At 36.2% G+C, this 24991-nt stretch overlaps 1 protein-coding gene across 1 annotated transcript; it reads left to right on the forward strand.

The window, feature by feature from the left end:
* Nucleotides 1-5715: 5715 nt before the first annotated feature.
* LOC139129209 (uncharacterized) lies at nt 5716-7365 on the forward strand. The gene has a single exon (XM_070694849.1). It carries the CDS (start codon nt 5716-5718, stop codon nt 7363-7365), a length of 1650 nt encoding a protein of 549 aa, XP_070550950.1.
* The last annotated feature ends 17626 nt before the right edge of the window (nt 7366-24991 follow it).

Here is a 24991-nt window from a genome sequence, read left to right on the forward strand (position 1 = left end):
CCGTCGATGCAAACACAATATGTGTAAATTGGTTGTTTCACATAAAAACATATCCAGCCAACCACCTGTAAAGCATATTATTTCAAATATGCCCCCTCGAAAAACCAAGTGGTCATATTAAAATTCATGGTTCCCTTACCTATTACAATAATATATGTGTTAATATAAGTCAAAGGTTAGGTGGAACGACTGTGGCAAATCTGCTCATTTGGTTTATGTTGAATATATATTAAGCTACACTTTATGATGAATATATATTAAGCTACACAAGACATGAAGTGGAAAAATGATTTTGAAGCACATGAAATTTTCATTTTCTGGAGTGCACATTGGGAATATTTAAACGTAATCAGATAGTGCAGGGTAAGAATTTTAATACTAACCCAGGGGAGACTTTTCGTTGATCCCGGAAAATGTTTATCATAACGATTTTATCTTAAACTTGTACCAAACTCGTACCACACAAAGGTTGCTACCTTGCGGCAATTAGAACTTACAGGTCATGTAAGGTGGGACTAACTGACATGATGGGTACTTTGGGTTCGTGCTTATCATGCACAATTCCAATTAGTCAGTCCAATCTAGGTCTGTTTCCAATATACACCCATTGACCGCCCTCTATCAGGGAGGTGTATTGAACCAGGAAGTAACTTGCAAGAAGAAAACACTAAAAGACCATATTATACTTGAAAAAGCATCAATCACCGTATTTTTTCGAATAGATAATAATAAGTTGAATGGCGTGATGTCTCTGAAATGTATTAATTTTCCATTCATTAAATCTCTTCCGCATCCTAGTGTTGTCAACCCTGGAAAAACATTCTTTACGATTTAATAGCACCTTTTGTGATGCTGAATAACAATAGTATTGGTGGATAAAACTCGTTTTGCCAATTTTTCTGGTGTTTAAAAACATCAACAGATATGATAAAACCTCGCATTTGTTTGATGAACTCTTACAGGAATGATCACACTGGTGATATTTAGGGTAGTGTGCGCCTAAAAAGGGAAGACTTTATCGGGACCAGTAGAATATTATCATAATGCGCATATTTCTGAGTAGTTTTAAGGTCTTTTACGCAGAGTTGTAGCCTTTGCAATTTTAAATCATCTCATATAGACGTCAGTTAAACCAGATGAGAAGGTGCACCTTGTTAGATTAAAAGCGCATAAATGTCTAATTATCTCCCAAGTGACTTATTCTCATTATTATTTATCGTTAGATATGGCGCGTCCAGTTAATGGTAGTTGGTTCACGGTAATGCGTTATAATTCTGAATTTAAAGCCTGGCCACGTGATGCTACATTTAAGTCATTTAAATTTTCTGCTAAATGTTTATCATAAATGTTTATCATAACGATTTTATCTTAAACTTGTACCAAACTCGTACCACACAAAGGTTGCTACCTTTCGGCAATTAGAACTTACAGGTCATGTAAGGTGGGTCTAACTGACATGATGGGTACTTGGGTTCGTGCTTATTATGCACAATTCCAATTAGTCAGTCCAATCTAGGTCTGTTTCCAATATACACCCATTGACCGCCCTCTATCAGGGAGGTGTATTGAACCAGGAAGTAACTTGCAAGAAGAAAACACTAAAAGACCATATTATACTTGAAAAAGCATCAATCACCGTATTTTTTCGAATAGATAATAATAAGTTGAATGGCGTGATGTCTCTGAAATGTATTAATTTTCCATTCATTAAATCTCTTCCGCATCCTAGTGTTGTCAACCCTGGAAAAACATTCTTTACGATTTAATAGCACCTTTTGTGATGCTGAATAACAATAGTATTGGTGGATAAAACTCGTTTTGCCAATTTTTCTGGTGTTTAAAAACATCAACAGATATGATAAAACCTCGCATTTGTTTGATGAACTCTTACAGGAATGATCACACTGGTGATATTTAGGGTAGTGTGCGCCTAAAAAGGGAAGACTTTATCGGGACCAGTAGAATTTAAACATGTTGCGCCCATTTTTGAGTAGTTTTAAGGTCTTTTTCACAGAGTTGTAGCCTTTGCAATTTTAAATCATCTCATATAGATGTACGTCAGCTAAACCAGATGAGAAGGTGCACGTTGTTAGCATAAAAGCGTATAAAATGTCTGATTATCTCTCCAAGTGACTTATTCTCATTATTATTTATCATAAGATATGGCGCGTTCAGTTAATGTTAATTGGTTCACGGTAATGCGTTACTATTCTGAATTCAAAGCCTAGCCACGTGATGTTACTTTTAAGTCATTTAAAATTTTCTTCTAAATGTGAATGTTTGTTTATTGCTGTCCATAATGTGCATTGCTTTCAATCTTCTACATGTTTTAAAATGATCAGGTATACCATTGACATTCGAGCAAGGCTTTGCAATTGATAAATACACAAGAAAATAGAAACTCTATGAATTCGATGCCAAATGGTATGAAGATGGAAATTTAAGGTAGGCAAGCGATAAAATGAGGCGTAATGAATGGGAGAACGGACGATTATTATAAATGGAATATAGCAAGCTGAATGCACTGCCCTCAGCGTCAAAATGTACGTTTCTATTTTATTTTCTATTCGGTCGGCAAACCATGACCCTATCATAATTTTTGCTTGACCTCGCCTACGCTGACCGTCTGACAAGAGTGTTGAATTATCGCTTTTGCGTGAAAAATGCATGGTATATTTTTTCAAGGACATTTCTGCGAATCAGAGTTTCTTTGCACAGCTGCCACAACATCATTAAGGGTTGTACAAACGAAAACGGGCAGGTTCAGAATTGCGTCTTATTAGTTGTTTGGCGAGGCCAGACATGATATATGTGATTTTACTTCATTGTAGAACTTAATGTGAAGTGGCAGACCTGTAAAGAGACAGAAACAGTCACATCGGTACTTCAAATCTTAATGCTTTCTGTAGTATCTCAAGGCATCAAATTTATCTTCCTTGATTTAAAAATGCCCTAAAATTGATTTAATCATTTAACATATAGCACATTCATACAGCTGTATCTAGTTTTTATTACGCACAGGCCCTCTCTATAATACCTAAATTAGTAAACAAAAACAAACAAAACTGAAGCAATGATTCGCGAAAGCAAATTAAACTTATTTAATATGACCGTGTTGGTTGGTCATCATTACGCCATTTAACTTTACCATTTTGTTTCTCAACATGGGTAGTCGATTATGTAAAATTGACGGCGCCAAATCTTTCATTCCAACTTTTCCCCACACAGAAACTGGGCAGTTTGGATTATTCATACTACTTTAATCCTACTGTTCGTAATGTTTATGACTTAAACACATCTATCGAACACATTTAACACCTTTCCCGGGTTCTTGAACCCGGTTGGTCAAAATTGGCTGTTCTAGCCTTTTTGATCACCCCTCTTAAAATGCTTGGATAGTTGACTTGGAAAACAATTGCAGGAGAGCTATCAGTTTGGTCAGAATGCCTTCCAAGAAAGTTATCCCCCGTGGTCTACTGGCTGTCGGCATGCGTCACTATGGCATTGGGCGATCCCTCGGTATCGGTGAAGTGTTTGAACTCACAGAGATGCGGCCTGTATGTACGACAGGAATGCGGTGTCCATAACATTAGGCGGCATTAAAGTTGCCAGCCTAAAAAGAGATGCTGCCGAGCTGATGGCCAAAATAATGGATGCGCACTTGCACAATGGCAAGATATTTTTAAAGGTGAAGAAGAAGGCATACTTCCATTCCAGAAGAAGTGGCGTTGCGCAAGAGTGCAACGTTGGGTTCTATGCCGACGAAAGGGTGGCTGGAGTGGTTGAAAATATCATCAGTGGTTCGCCATTCCAATACGCCATCCTTTAATAGGCATAGGCACAAACAAAAAGGCCCTTTTCAGGGCCAACACATCCTCCAAAAAGAGAACTACCGACAATGAATACCAGTCAAACACACACTCAAATTATAATTATGTGCAGCTAAACGATTAAAATGGCTACGGTTTCTCAGGCTGACATGATTTGCTGCACATTGCGTTATGTTGTGACAGATATTCCGTTTTACCATCACTTAGGGTCAATGTTTGCAAGCCGACACCGTTGTTTTGCTCTTCTGTGGGGGGTTGTCAACCTGATGTAATCGCAAATCCTCAGATTCATCTGATATAAGTATGTACGTACACAAGAAAAGTAAACTCATGAATTTTAATAGACGGGGTGGCTGAGACCAATTTCAATAGAGATTGGTCTCAGCCACCGTCTAAGTCTGTGTGGGGAAAAGTTGTCCATGTTCAAGAAGCTGTTTTATTCTGGAATAGCCGTATAATATAATAAAAAAATACTACTTGAATATTGTTAAATATCAAAGAAGAGTAATAAAAAATAAATGGGACGCTTCAGCTATTCCAGTGATGTTTTGAAGGCATGTGTATTTTCATTAAGAAATATATTGCCTTTCGTGGCGTGAATATTTTCATGAAGGAATATTGTGTTCTGATGATAACGTGACCAAGTCTCGGGGTAATATATCAAATAATGATCAATATAATGGCCCTTCGGTAAAATGCAATAACAACAAAAACAAAAACTAAGCGCTAAAAATCTGCAACATGCACATTAAGTAATTGATAATTAATACAATTAATAATATCTTCTCAATAAACCAAGGGCTACAGACTTAATAAAAACACCATCAGAGGACTGTTTTTAAATTTGTCGAATTCTTACAACGTTGCATATCTCTCTAAAATCAAGCAACTATCGGTAAACGAAGTACTATTGTAATAAGCGAAAATGTTCATTTATATTTTGCACTGAATTACGCAGACTTAATGCGTGCAAAGAGGACTCACGCATTGTACTTGATATAATTAAAATGCCTTATTAGGAATCAAAATGCAAATTAATTAAATCATACTATTAAACTTAGGACAAAGAAATAAAAAAAAAAACATACTTGGCAGTTAAGTGAGTCACATACATGTCATTTCTTTATTTTTTAAATAATCGTTTGCATGAATACAAAATATTAACTAACCATTTGTATAGTTGCACATTAATTATGAATCATTTATTATTAAATTAATCTATTTAAATGACGACTGTTATCCACACATGGAATAGAAATGTCAATTTTAATTTCAATATACAATGTCCCGTTAATATTTAAACAGAAATAGTGTACCATGTACGATAAGCGGCGGCGAAAGAATAATAAGAATATTTGCCCAAACTTAAGCGAATATGATGTCAATGAGACATCCATATATTCCTATTATGATCAAGTGAAATTGATAAATGTGTAAGAAGAGGTTCAGCCTCAGACTGGACAAAATGCTTTTCATCATGTTTAGTATAATGACGTATATGGAACACAACATCAATTGCATATGTAGCGTATATCTTTGTATATGGAACATTCCAATACGTTGATATATGTATAGCGTATATCTGGCACAAGTCCACTAATTCACTTCCGGGTTCATAGTTCGGAAGAAAAATAGTGCAGACCTTGAAGTTTTGATATGAATTGGCAGTGAGGGCGCCGTAATGGCAGCCCACTATGATTTGCCGCTCCGCATTTTTACTGTTTCCACGGCGTTCAGTTGTTGTCTTTTCGTTTTATTCTACCATTATCCACTCAACATAACCAAGACAGAAATTACCAGCTGTATTTTAGATAGTTTCCACTCCAACTTTCACGAGAATTCGCACATCGTGAGGTGTTCCACTCGTCACTCTGTCAAGCTCAAGATGGCCGCCAGGATTCACTACAGTAGAGAAGAATTGTTAGCATTGCGGTACACAACTTCTCTGCAGAGTCAACATTGCACATATGCAAGACAAGCTTCATGTCGACTTCAGCAACTCATTCGTCGAAGAAGACCCAGAGGAAAACGTGCTGGAAGGAGACATTACAAAATAAAAGTGGTTGTGAACGTTTTCCCGCGCCAGAACTTTTACGATTTTCACCACTGCTCATCTCCCTCGGTTAGCAAGTCAAACCTCAGACAGGTGCGTATGATTTCGAGCACGAATTCCAAACGGCACATATCTTGCACGTTATGGAATGCTCGCTCCATCGAAAAGAAACTTCCTGCAGTTGCTGACTCCATTTTGCAGAATAACACTGATCTTTTCATCGTGACTGAAACCTGGTTCAATGCTCTTGATGACACCGTTAAAGCTCGTTTTTCCTCGATTCTTCCCGGACACTCCATACACCAAGTACCTAGAACTCGTCGCAAGGGAGGTGGTACTGCTGTCATAGGTAAAGCCAATCTTCAGGTCACTCTGAACAAGTCATCTCCGTTTAAAACTTTCGAGATTCTCGATGCGAACGTTCGCCTTTCATCGGCAATGATTCGTCTACTTGTGATTTACCGCCCCCCGAACTCTTGCAAGCATACTGTGTCAGATTTTCTTAACGAATTCACTCATTTGCTGGAAGTTATCCTACATGCAAAAGGTAATCTGATTATCGTCGGCGATTTCAACATCCATGTTGATGACCTTCGCGATCGTGATGCCTTGAAATTCGTTGACTGTCTGAACTCGTTTGGACTAGAACAACATGTCCAGTTTTCCACCCATGACAAAGGACACACCCTGGACCTCATCATCACCAGATCGTCGGACACTTTCATTTCAACAATCACAAATGACTGGCTGCTACCCTCAGATCACGCATCTCTACACTTCAACATCATGTCAAATGCACCGCCACCGTCTACAATCATGCGTACTTCAAGAAGACTTCGCAATGTGAATTTAGACAACCTTAAGGAAATGCTATCGTCTTCATTATCTATATTGCCTTCAGATGATAAGAGTGCTACACATATGGCTGAAAACTACAATGATCTACTTCGTGCTGCGATCGACAACCTTGCTCCTCCTGTTACCAAAGTTTTTATTAACAAGCAACGAGCCCCTTGGTACACTATCGAGCTGATCGACGAACGGAAGAAACTGCGTCGGTTAGAAAGAAAATGGAAAACAACAGGACTTGTCGTACATAAGGACATCTTCAAAGCTGCTCGTTCTGTATACTCTGGTAAACTACATGAGATGCACGCTAAATACCATCGAGAAAGAATCCAGAATGCTGATCAGAAGTCACTTTTTACTATTATTGATGACATGATAGGAAATAAGAAGATTATCGCGAGAATGCTTCCTGACATTGACATTTCTGAGTTGCCTAATACTTTTGCAAAGTTTTTCCGGTCTAAGATCGCAAAAATACGTCATGGTTTACCATCAGTCGTCCCTTCTGATTTTTACACTTTGAATCACTGTCTTAGCTCTTTTACACCTGTGTCTATTGATTTTGTGTCAAAACTCATTAACACCTTGCCTCCCAAGTCCTGCGGGCCGACCCATTGCCAACCGGTTTATTGAAATCATGTTGTGAACAGGTGGTCCCGGCTATAACTCAAATAATCAACAAGTCTCTTCTTTCTGGAGAGTTCCCACTGTCTTGTAAATCTGCCACTGTTCCTCCTCTTCTCAAGAAATCGAACTTAGACCCGAATGTTCTGAAAAACTATCGCCCCGTGTCGAATTGCCTTTCCTTTCAAAGCTTATTGAGCGCATTGTTTTCTGTCAATTGAATACGTATTTGTGCCATTACATTTTGTTTGCAAAATGTCAATCAGCATATCGAACAGGCTATAGTACAGAAACTGCTCTTCTGAGAGTCCAGATGGATATTCTACGTGCTCTTGATAGACGCAAAGATGTTATATTAATTTTACTCGATTTATCTGCTGCTTTTGACACGATTGATCACGATATTTTATTACACAGGCTGTGTCATAGATTTGGTATCACGGGGACAGTGCTGAATTGGTTTAAATCCTATCTGCAGGGGCGAACGCAGTCAGTGTGTGTTGGGTCAGTCGTGTCTGAGGCACAATCTCTTGATTGTGGTGTACCCCAAGGTTCTGTTCTCGGACCAATTCTATTCAATCTGTACACAGCACCCTTAGAGGATATCATTTTCAAGCATAAGTTACATTACATGATGTACGTATATCACTTGCGAAGCAGATCAAGTCCCGACAACTTCAATTGAGCTATGTGTTAATGAAATCAGGGGATGGATGCGAGACAATATGCTCGCGCTAAATGATGGTAAAACCGAGGTCATTCATTTTTCTTCTAAATTTACAGGTGTAGGTCCGGTTCCTCGTTGTGATATTAGAATAGGTGATGTCAGTGTTCACCCATCTGACACTGTTCGCAATCTTGGTGTCACGATGGATTCTAGTGGCAGTATGTCTGCACATGTTGTCAATGTGTGTAAATCGGCCTCTCATGCTCTTTGGAAGATTGGTAAAATCCGTAATATACTCGATCAGCCTTCAACTGAGAAACTCATTCATGCTTTTATCACATCTCGCCTGGATTATTGCAACAGTTTACTTTTTGGCCTCCCTTCATTTGAAATACGCAAACTGCAAACAATTCAAAATTCGGCAGCTCGACTTGTTACCAAGAAGAGAAAATGTGATCACATTACTCCCATTCTTCGTGACCTTCATGGCTCCCTGTTGAACAACGTATCCAATTTAAAATTCTTTGTATTACTTTCAAAGTTCTCTGTAGTCATGTACCATCTTACCTTCATGAGCTTTTGATTAGACGTAGTACTAGTCATACATTGCGTTCATTTTCAAATGGGGAAATTAAGTTACACCAACCCATCGGCCGCACAGCTTACTATGGTGATAGGGCGTTTTCAATATGTGCGCCTCGTCTGTGGAATTCTTTGCCGTCGCACCTTCGTGCATCTCAGTCACTCGATAATTTTAAAGTCGGGTTAAAATCTTACCTGTTAAGTCATTTTATACATGAGTTTTATACCCTTTTAAGTAATTTTATACCTGAGTTTTATTTGTTGATCTTTTTAACCATTTCTTTAGTTTTAGTTTTACCAGCTGTTACTTTTATTGAACATTTAAATTTACTGTTTTTATTTGTCACTTTTTTCTTTGTTTTTAATGTAAAGCGCATTGAGATATTTAAATATGTAATGCGCTATATAAGAAATAAAGATTATGATTATTATGATTATTATGATATCTGCATGGATGCTTGTTTAGTTTCAACTTTAACGTCAATAATTTTTGTAAAGATATTTTTCTGCCTGAATCAAAATGCACACTTTTGTGAATAATGGCTGAAGCATTTAGTGGTAATATGAGGAGTTCTAGGGCCACTAGAAATCATAACAATAAGCCTGAATTTTGTCAAAAACACCACCGAGGGCGCTATTTTCATCGCTGTCTCAAAATTTCCATGGACTTGCCCACACGAAAAATTCATCAGTAGTCAAGCTGACATTGACCTAACACCTGTTAAGAGGATTCGTGCCGCTGAATTAGTCCGTGGGCTAGAGGGGGTCTACGTGCACCCCCCCCCACAGGATAACAAACCTGTATTTTTCAGAACCCTTGGAATCCCTAAAATACGAAATGGAATTTCAACAGAAAAAAATAGGGACTTAATAGCTGTTATGGTCATATTTTGAAGGGTACCGCAAAATCACCATTTTCCAACCCAAATGCATTTTCGTCAAATCTGTCTTCTTGTAAGTCATGTGCTGAGCTCATTTTTTAACATAACCTCACTTGTTTGGTATCATTAGAAAGGGAATTTATTCGTCTTTAAGATGACATATTGCACTATGCAATATCCTCTACAGTTTTTGTCAAATATAACCAAAACTTACCCCTTACCCCAAAATTTAACATTACAAATTACAGAAAATCTCAAATTCTACCAATTTTTTAGCTAGGCATAATAAAAAATGCAATGCTTTGTCTGAAATCTGTTTTATTTGATACAGGGACATGTCAGAAATATGAAATAGACTTTTAACAGAAAAAATATTGGGAATCTACAGCTGTAACAGTCATATTTTGAAGGGTACCGCAAAATCATAGTGTAGCAGATTTGCATGCATTTTTGTTAAAACTGTCTTCTTATAAGTTATCTGCTGAGCTTGTTTTTGAATATAACCTGGCTTGTTAGGTATCATTAGAAAGATAATTTACTAATCTTTAAAATGACATATTGTAACATGCAATATCTTCTATAGTTTTCATGATATATAACCAAAACTTACCCCATACCCCAAAGTTTACATTGAAAAATTTCAGTCATAGCTAAAACCAAATTCTACCATTTTTTTAGCTTGACACAAAAATCTGGCCGTTTTTGCTATTAAATCTATTTTATTTGGTACAGGGACATGTCAGAATTATGAAATAGACTTTTAACAGCAAAAATATTGAGAATCTACATCTGTAACAGTCATATTTTGAAGGGTACCGCAAAATCATAGTGTAGCAGATTTGCATGCATTTTTGTTAAAACTGTCTTCTTATAAGTTATCTGCTGAGCTTGTTTTTGAATATAACCTGGCTTGTTAGGTATCATTAGAAAGATAATTTACTAATCTTTAGAATAACATATTGTAACATGCAATATCTTCTATAGTTTTAATGATATATAACCAAAACTTACCCCATACCCCAAAGTTTACATTGAAAATTGCAGTCATAGCTAAAATCAAATTCTACCATTTTCTTTACCTAGACATATAAATTCCGGCATTTATTTGTATGAAATCTATTTCATTCGGTAGTGGGTCATGTCCAAAATATAAAATAGACTTTAACAGAAAAAAGATTGGAATTCTGTAGTTGTAACAGTCATATTTTGAAGGGTACCGCATAATCTCAGTATTCCTGACTTGCGTGCATTTTTGTTGAATCTATCGTCTTTTAAGTCAACTGCTGAGCTTGTTTGAATATAACCTGGCTTGTTAGGTATCATTAGTAAGATTATTTATTAATCTTTAAAAAGATATATTGTAACATGCAATATCTTGTACAGATTGTTATGAAATATGACCGAAACTTACCCCATACCCCAAAATTTACATCGAAAACTACTGTCATAGCTAATGTCAAATTCAAGCAATTTTTTTACGCAGACATAAAAAATTAGGCAATTTTTTGTATGAAATCTGTTTTATTTTGTACTTGGCCATATCAGAAATATGAAATGAACTTTTAACAGAAAAAATATTGGATTCTATAGCTGTAACAGCTGTATTTTGAAGGGTACAGCAAAATCTCAGTATTCCTGATTGGCATGCGTTTTTGTTAAATCTGTCATCTTATAAGTCATCTACTGAGCTTGTTAGTGATTATAACCGGGTTTGTTTAGTATCATGGAAAAGGTAATCAAAATAGTCTTTACAATGACATATTGTAACAGGCAATATCTTGTATAGTTTTCATGGAATATGACGAAAACGTACCCCATACCCCTATGTTTATATTGAAAGTATGTCATAGATGACATGATCAAATTCCGTGATTATTTAGCTAGACATGATAAAAATAGCTCTGTTTCGGTATTAAATCTGTAGTATATGGTACTGGGTCATGTCAGAAATATGAAATAGACTTTTAACAGAAAAAATATTTGGACTGTATAGTTGTAACAGCCATATTTTGAAGGGAAATGCAAAATCACAGTACCGCAAACTGGCACCTTTTTTGTTAAATTCTTCTTCTTGTAAGTCATCTGCTGAACTTATTTTGTGACACAACCTGGCTTGTGAGTAATCATTAGTAGGGAAATTTATTCTTCTTTAAGATGACATATTGTAATATACAATGTCATTCATAGTTTTCCTGGAATATGGTCAAACTTTACCCCATACCCAAAAAGTTCAAATCGCAAATTACAGCTTATCTTAAATTCTACCATTTTTTGCTGCACATAATACAAAAGACAATTCTTGTTTAAAATCTGATTTATTTGTTACAAAAGTATGTCACAAGTATAAAATTAACTTTTAACGGGAAGATGATACAATTTAGTAGCCATTTGGATCATTTTTGGAGGGGGAACCCATATATGCAAATGTATGTGTTTCGGCAAATTTGCCCTGATACCTGGGTACCCTTCCAAATATGATCCAAAAGGCTACAAAATCATATTATGTTCCTGTTAAAAGTTAATTTCATATTTTTAAATACTTTATTAACAAAAACACATATTTCATACATTTCATACAAGCATTGCCTTTGGTATATAAAGTTAATTAATTGTAAAAAATGGTAGAGTTTCAGATTTGCAGTAATTTGCTGTGTAAACCTTGGGTTATGGGATAAGCTTTGGTCCTATTTCATGAAACTAAACAAAACATTGCATATTACAATATGTCATTTTAAAGACTAGTTAATTACCTTTCTATTGATACCTAACAAGCCAGGTTATGTCAACAATCAAGCTCAGCAGATGACTTTTAAGAAGACAGATTTAACAAAAAAGCAAGCGAGTTGGCAATACTGTGATTTTGCGAGACCCTTCAAAGTATGACTGTTACAGTTGCAGAGTCCCAATATATTTTCTGTTAAAAGTCTATTTTATATTTCTGACATTCCCCCATACCAAATAAAAAGATTTCATATAAAGCATTGCCTTATTTGTTATGTCTAGCTAGAAAATTGGTAGAATTTGACGATAGCTACGAAAGTAATTTTCGATATAAACTTTGTGGTATGGGGTAAGTTTTCGTCATATGCCATGAAAAGTATATAAGATATGGCATATAACAATATGTCATTTTAAAAAGTAGTAAATTAGCTTTTCAATGATACCAAATAAACATGGTTATGTAATAAAATAAGCGCAGCAGATGACCTACAATGGGACAAAGTTAACAAAACACATATGAGTCTGCACTGCTGTGATTTTGCAGTACTCCACAGAATATGCCTGTTACAGCCATAGAATCCCAATATTCTTTCTGTTAAAAGTCTATTTCATATTTCTTACATGTTCTTGTACCAAATAAAATAGATTTAATAGCAAAAACGGCCAGATTTTATATGTCTAGGTAAAAAAAATGGTAGAATTTGGTTTTAGCTATGACTGAAATTTTCAATGTAAACTTTGGGGTATGGGGTAAGTTTTGGTTATATATCATGAAAATTATAGAAGATATTGCATGTTACAATATGTCATTCTAAAGATTAGTAAATTATCTTTCTAATGATACCTAACAAGCCAGGTTATATTCAAAAACAAGCTCAGCAGATAACTTATAAGAAGACAGTTTTAACAAAAATGCATGCAAATCTGCTACACTATGATTTTGCGGTACCCTTCAAAATATGACTGTTACAGCTGTAGATTCCCAATATTTTTTCTGTTAAAAGTCTATTTCATAATTCTGACATGTCCCTGTATCAAATAAAACAGATTTCAGACAAAGCATTGCATTTTTTATTATGCCTAGCTAAAAAAATTGGTAGAATTTGAGATTTTCTGTAATTTGTAATGTTAAATTTTGGGGTAAGGGGTAAGTTTTGGATATATTTGACAATAACTGTAAAAGATATTGCATAGTACAATATGTCATCTTAAGAAGAATAAATTCCCTTTCTAATGATACCAAACAAGTGAGGTTATGTAAAAAATTAGCTCAGCACATGACTTACAAGAAGACAGATTTGACGAAAATGCATTTGGCTTGGAAACATCGTGATTTTGCGGTACCCTTCAAAACATGACCATAACAGCTATTAAGTCCCTATATTTTTTCTGTTAAAATTCCATTTCGTATTCTAGGGATCCCAAGGGTTCTGAAAAATACAGGTTTGTTATCCTGTGGGGGGGGGGTGCACGTAGACCCCCCTTTAGCCCACAGACTAAATGTTTTAAGATAGGAAAGTCGAGCTAAACGCTACTGTGGTGACCTATGTGAAATTAATTAGTGGTCTTGTGCCATCTATGCAGATCATGAGTATACGTAATGCAGATCTTTGCACACCAAGTGTACACTGTAGTTTTGCATTTTATTAGTATACCTCCGTGTATACTTAACTTATTTGACACGTGTTCATAATCGGTATATGTGTATATATTATTGTATATCAAGCATTTTGTCAAGTATCATAAGTATTAATCTTTAGGCAATACCTGGGAATTACCGGGGGTGATGTTTTAAATTTCATTGACGAAGTGGTCAGAATTTATTTGTCAAATAAATAGGTCAATGCTGCTCACTTGGACATAGTTATATTCACATTTCGTACAATTATTCCAAAGAACCTCTCGGTGAAAGTCAATAATAATATCGCTTTTCCGATCTGAGATCGATGAAACGCTATATAACCATTTTGCATACACATTATGATTTGATTAGATACTCTTCAAATCACCTGTACTGACCTGTTAGGCAAAAATCAAAGCAAATTTTGACATGATATTGATAACATGGGAATAAAGTAGATAAAATCGTAGGTATTACAAGTTTGCATAAAACATGTGACAGTCATTCTACCATGGGTAAAACAGCGTCTTTTCCTTGCCACTCATGTACGTAAAATAGTTCCTATATAAAGCACAATTACAAAGCGGTTAATGTTGTTGCTAAATCTTTGCAATGAATTGAAATGTAACGAAACTTGTACAAAAAAAAAAACAAAAAAATATTACTTCTAATTGAAACCTTTTACCAAAATGTGTAACCGACTGTTCTGTATAACGTTATATCAAAATAGTTTATACTTTAGAAATCATAGAATCACGTACCTACAAATTATTCGGTTCCATGTTACTGTAACTAATGAATGGTTTGAAATATTGTTGCTCACTGAACTATGCCCTGAGTAAATTTCGGTAAGCCAATTCTATAATTCTAAAATCAAATTTAAATTTAAATTTTGCCATCAAACCAAAAAATATGTGGGTTTTAAATTCCTCTTGCAATTAAAAAAAATTTATAAAACAAAGAGGTATACAACTACTGTCAGAGTACCAAGACAAAGTGTGGTCGAGGAAGGTGCCTGTTTTCATTAACTTTCCTATGGATGGATTTGACGAAGCGTACATTATCGATGCGTACTGTTTTCTCTGTGTCAGGAGGTTTGTTCTGTTTCTGCTGACCAGGGCCACCACTGGCAGTTAGATCAAAATCCTCATACGATATATCCTTCTCAGGGTCATACTCCTTCTAAACAAGTAAATAAACAAACAAACAAAGTCATACTCTGGTTTGGCATTTATAAGGTAGACGGGGAAATTTGAACACTTTTGATCAAGCTCGAGGAAAGAATATTAAATGACATCATTTTCATGACGCATTTGACATTAAGGCATGATAAATTAATGTTTCGTAATGACTTATATGTGCAATATTTGCATCGTATACTCGGCATTTAGTTGCACTGTATTTAAAGAAAGCGTTCATTTTAATTTAGTAGAAAGTGTTTATACTTCAACGTCGAACAAGCAATAATTACTCATTATCTATATTTCTTGTGTTTTTTATTTTTGATAATATCTGCATTGCCTTTTTGTGTAAACCGGTATGGATACATTGTCTGAAATAAAGTTCAAGACATGTAATCATCATCATCATAGTCGTCGTCGTTGTCGTCGTCGTCGTCGCAAATAAGTAAATTCTTACAAAACTACACATGCCATTTTGCATTGCTGATGAATCCCTAAACATATCTTACCTTTGAACTACAGCACTAATTCTTCATCTATCTTATTCGCTTTGCCATCTGACCGAGTACCATTAAGTAACTTTCCTGCAAGAGAGGTTTTCTTTTCTTTAAGTTTTGGCTGAGGGGCTCCCTCTTTCTTGTCTCCATGGTTACCATCGGGACTCACTGAAGAGGGAGTTCAATTCGATGACACTTTCTCTCCTGTTTAAATCGTTGTGGATTCAGCTGTGTAGAGTATGGATTTGTGTTACCAAATTAACCCTTTTATGTAAGCTTTTCACGGCACAGATATTCTACTCTATTGAAATATTACTTTAAGCCTTGTTCATTGAAAAGAAAATGAATGCATCTTACCATCACACATGAGTGCTTCTTCTGATCCATCGTCTCGTTCCTGTTTGTCGTTTTTCACAATTTGCATGATCTTCATCATCTACTTTGCTGGGATATGTCGAGGTGAAATAAACTATTAGACAAATATTTGGAAAACGTCGTGTCGATTAAACGTGATCGAAATCCATACATGTTTTATATTCCATTGCATTCTTCTTTTATATATTCTATATGCAAATTTAACTAGTAATTTGATGTCAAATGACATTACACAAGTCAGAATTGGTTTATACAACCCCATGATTCTCTTTTCCTATTCAATCATCTTTAATACAGTTCTACGTGGGTATTACTAGAGCTTGAAAACGCTTACTTTGCATTCTAATTAAAAAAAACGGAGCTATGCTACGAAATTGCAATTTTACATGAATTATGTTGACATTTCTTACCATATTTCTGCATTCTCTGGAAAAAGACAAGGAAAACAGGAATAAATGATTTATAAATTTTCAAGAGATGCCGATTCTTCACATGTTAATATACAGAAGTTCATATATATATATATATATATATATATATATATATATATATATATATATAATATATATATTCAAGAACGGGTTCCTATTTTTGTCAATATTCGAAGATCATTGAAAGATCTCTGCTTTCAGATAGTAAACTTTATATAAAATTTCTAATTAAAAAGTTAACATAAGTAAGTTTTTACAAAATCACCAATTTATTTTTTAATAGTTTACTAAAAAAGAGCTTATACTGAAGAACGGTGTTCGGTTCGAGTGTCTCGATCGCGGAGTACGGAATATCAATAACAAGGTGCAATTCAGGAGATGTGATGCGGAGTATGCATGGGCGATGCGAAAGCTTGAACTTTCAAATGTACGGAAAAAATCATGTGCACTATCGTCGCTATTGAATTATAAAACGATATTTTTTTGATAGGTTTAAACTCCGGAGAAGTATCGTCGCTGCTGTTAGAAATGACGAATGCCCGTCGCTCGGCTTGACTCGTTTACTGCACGTACATGCCTCGGAAGGGACGATCGTGATGATGAACTCGCAACCTGTAAATGATGCTTCAGAAAACATTTAAAAGATGTTGCAGCGGCCACGCTACTCTGTATTATTGTTTGTGGACATTGAGGGACGCTATTTTGACGATTAGGTAGACGACACAAAATGTCGGCAACAAAGCAGAGTCACGTAAATGACATTGTGAAGAAATTGAGCGATTCATCGCCAAAAGACGCAAATATCCAAAATTCATAAAAAAATTGTAGTATGGATGAATTCATTGATATCGTTTACCAATAGTTTGTCGAAAAATTGAAAGGATTACAGGGCCCATGTATGCGATAATGCACTTCATTTAAACCATTTCGCCACAGCATTTCTAAGTATCCATATGCCAATATGAAAAGAAAAGGGTTATTTGATCACAATCACTGTATTATTGTGCAAATCGATTAGCAAGATGATTTCTTATTTTGTTAGTTACCATGTTTTAAAATCCACTGTTAATAATCTTGAAACCACAATGTTTGCTATTTTAAAGTCTTAATTGCTCTTTTTATTAAAGTACATTAGCAGGGGGATCAGGTTTGGCTACCATGGTGAAAAGAATATTACGGTTCAATCAAGTCACGTTGCAAGCACATGCTCCCTGGCCTGATCTTCTGAGTTCAATGTAGTGTAATAAAGAATGAACGGAAATAATCAAATATGATATAACTAACTTGTGCCATTACATCCTGCAGACAGTTTGTTTATACATATACTTATTTGTTAAAAACTGCAAAATCATTACAAATGATGAAAATCATGCAAGATAGATACTGTTGTCCTGTAAACTGGTTAAATACTCAGAGTTAATTTTTTTAGCTTCGTGTACATGTCAGGTTCTTCTGGAATCCAATCTACCACCTTATCATATCAAACACTGATATAAAACATGCTGATTATGAAGGAGTTTGTGGGTTTTGAAGGTGACAGAACGACTTACAGTCATGCGGACAAGAATGCACATGCATTACCATACATTACTGCAGTTCAGTAGCATTACCACTCCCTGGCTGGTTGTTGTGGGGAGTGGTGGTTACGATTCAGTCTTTTGAAAAAGTGCACAGTCGTGCGTGATGCAAATTTTGCTGGGAAAAGTGAGCATTTTTCTTGCACTTATCAAGAAAAACAATAAAAAACATGTTTGTTTACAGCAAGTAAAGAGTTGGAAAAATATTGTTGGAGAGTCAATTTGATTAGGGAGCTCAAGTTTGCATACTAAACAAAGTGTTGACTGAGGACACATGCTTTTGTTGATATCCCGATGTTAGAATGTGACGTCATAGGTCAACGGTTTAATATCCATGATTGCGGATATTTCCACAGCAGCAGCTCGATAAAACTCCCAAAAGCGACTAAACAGAGAGGAAAATGCACATCTACGTAGCCATCCTTCTATACCTAGGCGATCGATGCACCCCGACTCCGGATTATGTTTTGTTGTTGTTTTTCTGGATACTTGCAAGAAAAATGCTCCCCCTGCAAAATTTTCAACGTGTACGACTTTGCACTCTTTCAAAATATTTAACCGTAGCCCCCATTCAAAACAACTAACAAGGGAGTAGTAGGGCTATGGAACATAGCAGCAATACCATACAATGAGGGTATGATTTACTCCACAGAAAGATACTTGTTCACATTTCCCATCAATATACAATACATAGAGCACAACATCAGCTAATATCACCACATATTTTAACTTCGGTAGTCTGCCATATGAAGTGGTACAGAACAAGTAAACACACACCTGAGTTGATAAGTAAAAACATATGTTGTTGGTAAGTTGCTGGGCACTGGATCCCATGTGCACCAGACTTCCTTCATGTTGCTGGCCTGAGAGCTAAAATTTGCTATCTTTGGTACAGCTGTAAATATGAGAAAAGATTACTTGAATTTCTTAAAATGCACCATAGGGGACACGCTGTGCTTCATTGGTTCTAATCAACTTGACCTGATGAATTGAACTTGGCAGGACAAGGAATAAGGAAACCTACTCATCACATTTCAAACTTTATAAAAAGTAAGTAAATTCCTATAAAACTACTTGCTTTAAAGTTTGCCAAACCTTTTCTTTAAGGAAACTGTTAACCATCTTCTTTCGAAAAAATGAATAAAAGTCTTAGACCGCCTCAAAAATTTCTATGCAAAGGAAACAAATTACGGTAATTTAAATTTGTATCTAAATTTTAATCTAAAAAAAACTAAAATTGACTGATATATTTAGTAAAAAATGGCTGACAACTCTGTATAAACTCTTCGATGGAAAACAACATTTTGTTTATGGGGTAATCTTAATATCTTATTAAAAACTTTAAAAATTGCATTTTGGGTTCATGCAAAAAGACATTTGTATCGATGACATTAAACTATCATTCCAAATGATGTCAGCTGAAAAATCATTTGACCTCAAACTGAGCTGTAATTTTAAACCCGTTTTGACCACGCAATGTTCAACTTATATGGAATGGTCTACAGAAACTTTTTGATAAAGGTATACTGAACATCATTTTGATAAATTAATTTCATGCAATGTTACAAACTTACAAGCAGAGTCTATGTCCTGCATCAATCTCACACTGTTGGTCTGTCTCTTTTTCTGTCCAGCATTTTTCTACTATTAGCTCTGTTATTGTCGCTGAGCTTCTGTACTTCTCAAAAATAATGATTTTACTGCTATACACCGGATTCTGTAACTTGTGGAGTTTCATCACACAGCAAATTACAGTCCAACAACAGTGCAGTAATGCTCAGTACTGTGACTAAGATCTGTCAATCGAGTGCGCTGTCAACACCCTCCTTCAGTTCGAATTGACCTGACCTCGTTAGGATGTTTAGAAAGTTCAGTTCATCCTGGAAAACTGTATTTTTGACTTTGCTTGCAAAACGTGATTACAAAAGGTGCACAATAGTAAATGTTGTTCATAAAATTCCTGGATTTCATCATTTTATATATATATATATATATATATATATATATATATATATATATATATATATATATATATATATATATATATATATATATATATATATATATATATATATATATATATATATAATTGTACAAAACACTACCATTCTCAGACGACACTGTTCAATGTACTCAGATATGACAAGATCCAGTATTTTTTTGACAAAAACCATACATCAAGTCAAGTCTGCAAATATATCTGAGAATGTCAGCTGAACCTGTCTGAGAGCGCTGAAATAATGATGGGGGACTGTAGGTTGATTTTCACTTTCAGACTGGTAATAAACTAATGACTACCCACCTACATGTACATTGTATTGTTATATCAACTTCCAACATTCTGAAAATTGTGTTTTATATTGCATCAATAAAATTTTGATTTGACCCATTGTTTCTAATCGTTATGGTTTTTACAATCTTTGTGTTGAAGGCAACATTATTAAGTCAAAGCACTCTATTTTGTCATTTCTCCCTCTTTCTGACTTCATGTGGCTGTACAGTTGAAGGCTGTCCATCCAAGCTCGCCATTAGCACTTAGACATGAAATATTGGTGTTTGCCATCCATATGACCTGTATTGTGACTTGGCATACAAACATTTACACATATATGTATTTACGGTTTTATTTGCGGTCATTATAGTTGTGGGAACTGGATGAAAAGACTAACAAAAGGTTATCTTTCATAACCCATACATCCCTTCAAGGAAACTGCCATATCACTTTTCATTACCGCTAAAAAGGAACAAGCAGTCTGTTGAGTGTTATATCCTTTTTCCTTATAAATAAAGAAATTTCAACTATATCTAGGCACCCAGACTTACAGTAGCTTCCCTACAAACATGGAAAAATATTTAACCAAACATGGATGAAAACTTTCAAAAGTAAATAAATTTTGCGAAGTTGAGCTGCATTCTCTTATGAAAATTGTCCTCGACCATGACTAGACAGGATATGTGCTATGGTCATGATGTCACTTTGCTCCTTGCATTCAGGTCTTTATAGGAACATTATGTCCAATATACGGTACACAAAGTCATGTACACAAAGACTATGGTGAAAGGACCATACCCACACTTGCCAGCTTGTTTACCTGGCTAGTTTTGGGTCTCACCAAGAAGATGTGTAATCATCAGACATCGTTTTCCCACCTCAACATACACGCATACGTTCATGTACACACAGCAGCATGATCAATACATATCTAACTTCCATGTAGCTGAAAGTGGGTACTTGCAGTAGTAGGTCAAAATGCATGTTGATGTCTGGGTTGTGGTAAAAGAGTAATTCTCTGTGTAACTCACTCCCAACTCGAATTGAATGGTCGATACCACTCCGTTATCAAGCCTACATGAATAGTCTCTAGCATCAGTAAACTGCATAGATTGAAGCACAAGTACTGATGTTTTATCTGATATGGTAGAGTACATTTCTCTAGGTATAGCTTGGTTTTGATTGTACCATGTTATGTCTTCAGCAGTGTACATTGCCCTGTCATTGTGTAATACAGCTACTAAGATTGTAGGTAAAAGTGAAAAAAGTGTTTGTTTTCATTTGGCATCCACTAACATGACATCCGCAGAATGTAAATTATCTACTGCTATCTACTGCTAGTGTTGTTTTCTGATATGTGAATCAGTATGACCAGGGGGTGGATATACGAGTTGCAAGAAAATGTCAATCACAGTGATAAACAATAAGTCAACAAAAAAAACGTTTACTTTCTTACAATCATCAGTGTTTTTGTTAAAGCCAGTACCCCGGTAAACGTTACAGGGGCTCCGTAGTCATTTTACCGGGGTTCCCCTCGGTATATCAATGCAGTCAGATTTGGGGACAGTAGAAATGTTACCATTGTTCAAACATCGTTTACCAATGTTCCCCAACCTTAGCAAAAACAGTCATCATAATCAATCATAGAGATCTTAAAACATTTAAAAACTTCCAGAAGGCCGATCATTATAATATTGTAATTTCAATAATTGAAAGAGCAATTTGAATATTTTAAGGGACATTGAGTGTATAACTGTAGTCTTACAGTTCTGTACTTAGTTCACATTTGCAACCCAACTGAACTTTTGGCCGACGCAAAATAATTGTCCTTTTGGTATTAAACTTGGTCCGCGTCCGCACTTATCCACACTTACTAGTACCAGAAATAGGGCTGACGTAAATTTAACTTCCTTTGTGACGTCTGACCTGTCAAAGTTCGCAATATCGCATTTGAACAATGGTACGCTGTTTCTACTGGTCATCATTTTCCTGCGTTTTTACGCACAAAAAGGGCAAATATGAACACCACTCGCCCTTTTAATCACCGGAAAGATCTTCACTATTTATTGGATGAGCATATGGTATATATAAGACTGCAGTGGAGAAATAACCAGTGCGCGGCATCTTTGATATGCGTCTCTAGTCTAATTACATGCACTGTGGAATCGAATGATATGGTCTCGTTTGCAGAACAAAAGATGATGGGAAATTTTGCGTACATGGAACGATACATGTAAAAACTGGATTGAAAACTTTCGATAGGTGTAAATTTTAGTTTCAGACGTCTTTTGTTTTGTGCGAATAAGGTGACTAGTTCAACTTCGATCTATGGCTTAGGCCTGGTCAACTGGGACCAGGGCCGACGCAACGTGTTCACACACGTGAATTTCGTCGGCCCAAAGTTTGCATCGGACCTGAACCCCCCTTCTAGCCGGACCAAACTGCTTCGGCCATAGGCCGACACAGCGTGTCCACATTGGTTATTTTACTTCGGCCCGGGCCCAGCACCGGTGCTACACCGACGCAAAGTGGTCAATCTGAACAAGACTCAGGAAAGAATGTTCTGGATTAGGATAATATCTTATGTCCTTGCTTGTGAAACTTCTAGAAATAGTTATTATATAATACAGCTGCTAAGAATTATACATCCTTCATTGAGCCTTATTTATAATGTACTTACCATTCAATGTCGGAGAGTAAGTCAATGACAGTCCACCCCACCATTGTCAACTAAAAACTTTTTCCTGCCTAAAATTTAGTACAATATTTACCATTTTTTACCAATTTTTCTGTCCTTTTATAATTATTGACAACACATTTCATTTGCTACAGTTTTTTCTCAAAATTTAGCAAAAATCTGAGAAAAATTGACTGCAGTTTATTTAATATTCTCCCAAGATGTATGTATTTCTATGGTTTGTCTCTGGAGCCTGGTAGAAAGAGGATTAATATCATACGTAAGCACACATGTGAATGCACGGTTGTTATTCTTTCCATTTCTGTATTTGGAGGGCGGTGACAAGTTATTTTGAAAGGAACAGGGATGTCACTTAGCTGTGTTATCGCAGCGGTGCTTGTGGCCTATATCGAACGCGCTTGGGTAAAGGGTCACGGCCACAGTCCCGCTGCGAGCCAACGCATGGACTTTTTTGGCAGTTTACTGCGACATCGACCGGTGTCGATGACTTAGCACACAAAATAACAAAATAGATAAAGCTTGGAATAAATCAAATTATAGCTACTGTATCACTGACTCAGGCATCTGCGACTCATCTCCTACTCCTGCTAACGACCCCGACTGTAACAACATGTATTTTCGACCGTTTTTCGAAAAACGACGCCAACATATCAGACAGGTTGGCATTGATGATGACCTGTGCGACGATGCAGTAGAGATTGTAGACTCCTATGATCAACAAACCAGTTGCCCACCCATTCAAAGTTCAACGAACGCATGACAGCTGTAAATGCGATCAAAGAGGAGATGAAAAGAGATCAAGCTGAGCGACAAAAGAAGAAAGGTGCAATTGCCCAAAGGCCAAAATCTCGGGAAATACGCAAGGACCGGGTGTGGGGACCGATGCTTAGTGAAAAACAGACAACCGGTCCCAACCAAAGAACGACAAAATAGAGAATTACCAGGAACCTGACATGGAAGCCCAGCAGGTGTTGCAGTTAAATGACGTGAAATTAAAGAAAAGACGGCCGCAGTTTTACGTTCATGCTAAAATCCATGGTGTAGCTGCTTGTTCGTTTGTCGACACCAGATCAGAGTTGACCCTCCTCTCTCCTGATGTCTACACCTGGATACCAGCTGCACAGAAACCTGCCCTGTTGCCACCTACAATCAGGGCGTTGCAGACTGATGGAAAAACGCCTTTACCGGTGCATAGAGAGGCGATTTCTAGACCAAAGTTGGGCCGAATAAAACAACAATTAGAGTTGTTGTGGCGAATATCAGTGAGGGAGTAATACTTGGCAATGACTACATCCTAGTTGCAACCTGCTGAGATCAGAACACATAGTCTAACTATGGTTATACCACTCTCCGCCTCGTGCCCATTGTTCTAACCATGCTCTCTAATTTCCATAACCGAATATTTATTATATACCACCTGGCTTTCTTTTGTTTAAAAAGTGTCCGATTTACAAGTTCTTTTGTTTAAAAGTGTCCGATTTACTTGTAAATCGGACAGTTCTTTGTTAAAAACTGTCCGGTTTACTAGTAAATCGGACACTTTTAAACAAAAGAACTTGTAAAATGGACACTTTTTAAACAAAAGAAAGTCACGTGGCGACGAGTAAAAAAAAACAAATGCGAGACATTATACCAGAAGAAATTTATTTCACCATCAAGTACAGAGTAAAGACACTCTAAAAGAATCACCGGACTGAATTAATTTTGCACGACTGTACATCTCAAAATCAATTACAGGTCACCGTGAAATAACGGTATTGATTGCAAATATCACTTCTGTGTTAAGGTTATTGTTATCACGATCATTTGAAGCTGAAATTTAAGACTTCAAAGTCAGTTGTCAAACACTGAATATGGAGATTTCAGTCGCCTTTGGTAAAGTTAAATCTAGCTACAGGCAAACACACACGCAGTACCACAGTCATTGTGGATCTACACGTATTTTTTTGTACTTGCAGTTTCTGTTGCGCCTTTCTCTGACGTGGCTGTGTAGCTTGGTCTTCCGATTGTGGCCGTTAGCACTGGCGTGACAGGGGGACTGTTCTTTTCCATCTTTGGCTTTGGTAGTTGAAGTGCTCGGATACAGCTTTCATTTGTACTTCATCCGCCATATCGATATACGTAGAGCGACT

Source organism: Ptychodera flava, chromosome 3, assembly GCF_041260155.1.
Source record: "Ptychodera flava strain L36383 chromosome 3, AS_Pfla_20210202, whole genome shotgun sequence".
Classification (NCBI taxonomy): Eukaryota; Metazoa; Hemichordata; class Enteropneusta; family Ptychoderidae; genus Ptychodera; species Ptychodera flava.

Bases quoted from the DNA above. Each gene is read 5' to 3' on its own strand.
- LOC139129209 (XM_070694849.1), top strand. From the start codon at position 5,716: ATGGCCGCCAGGATTCACTACAGTAGAGAAGAATTGTTAGCATTGCGG.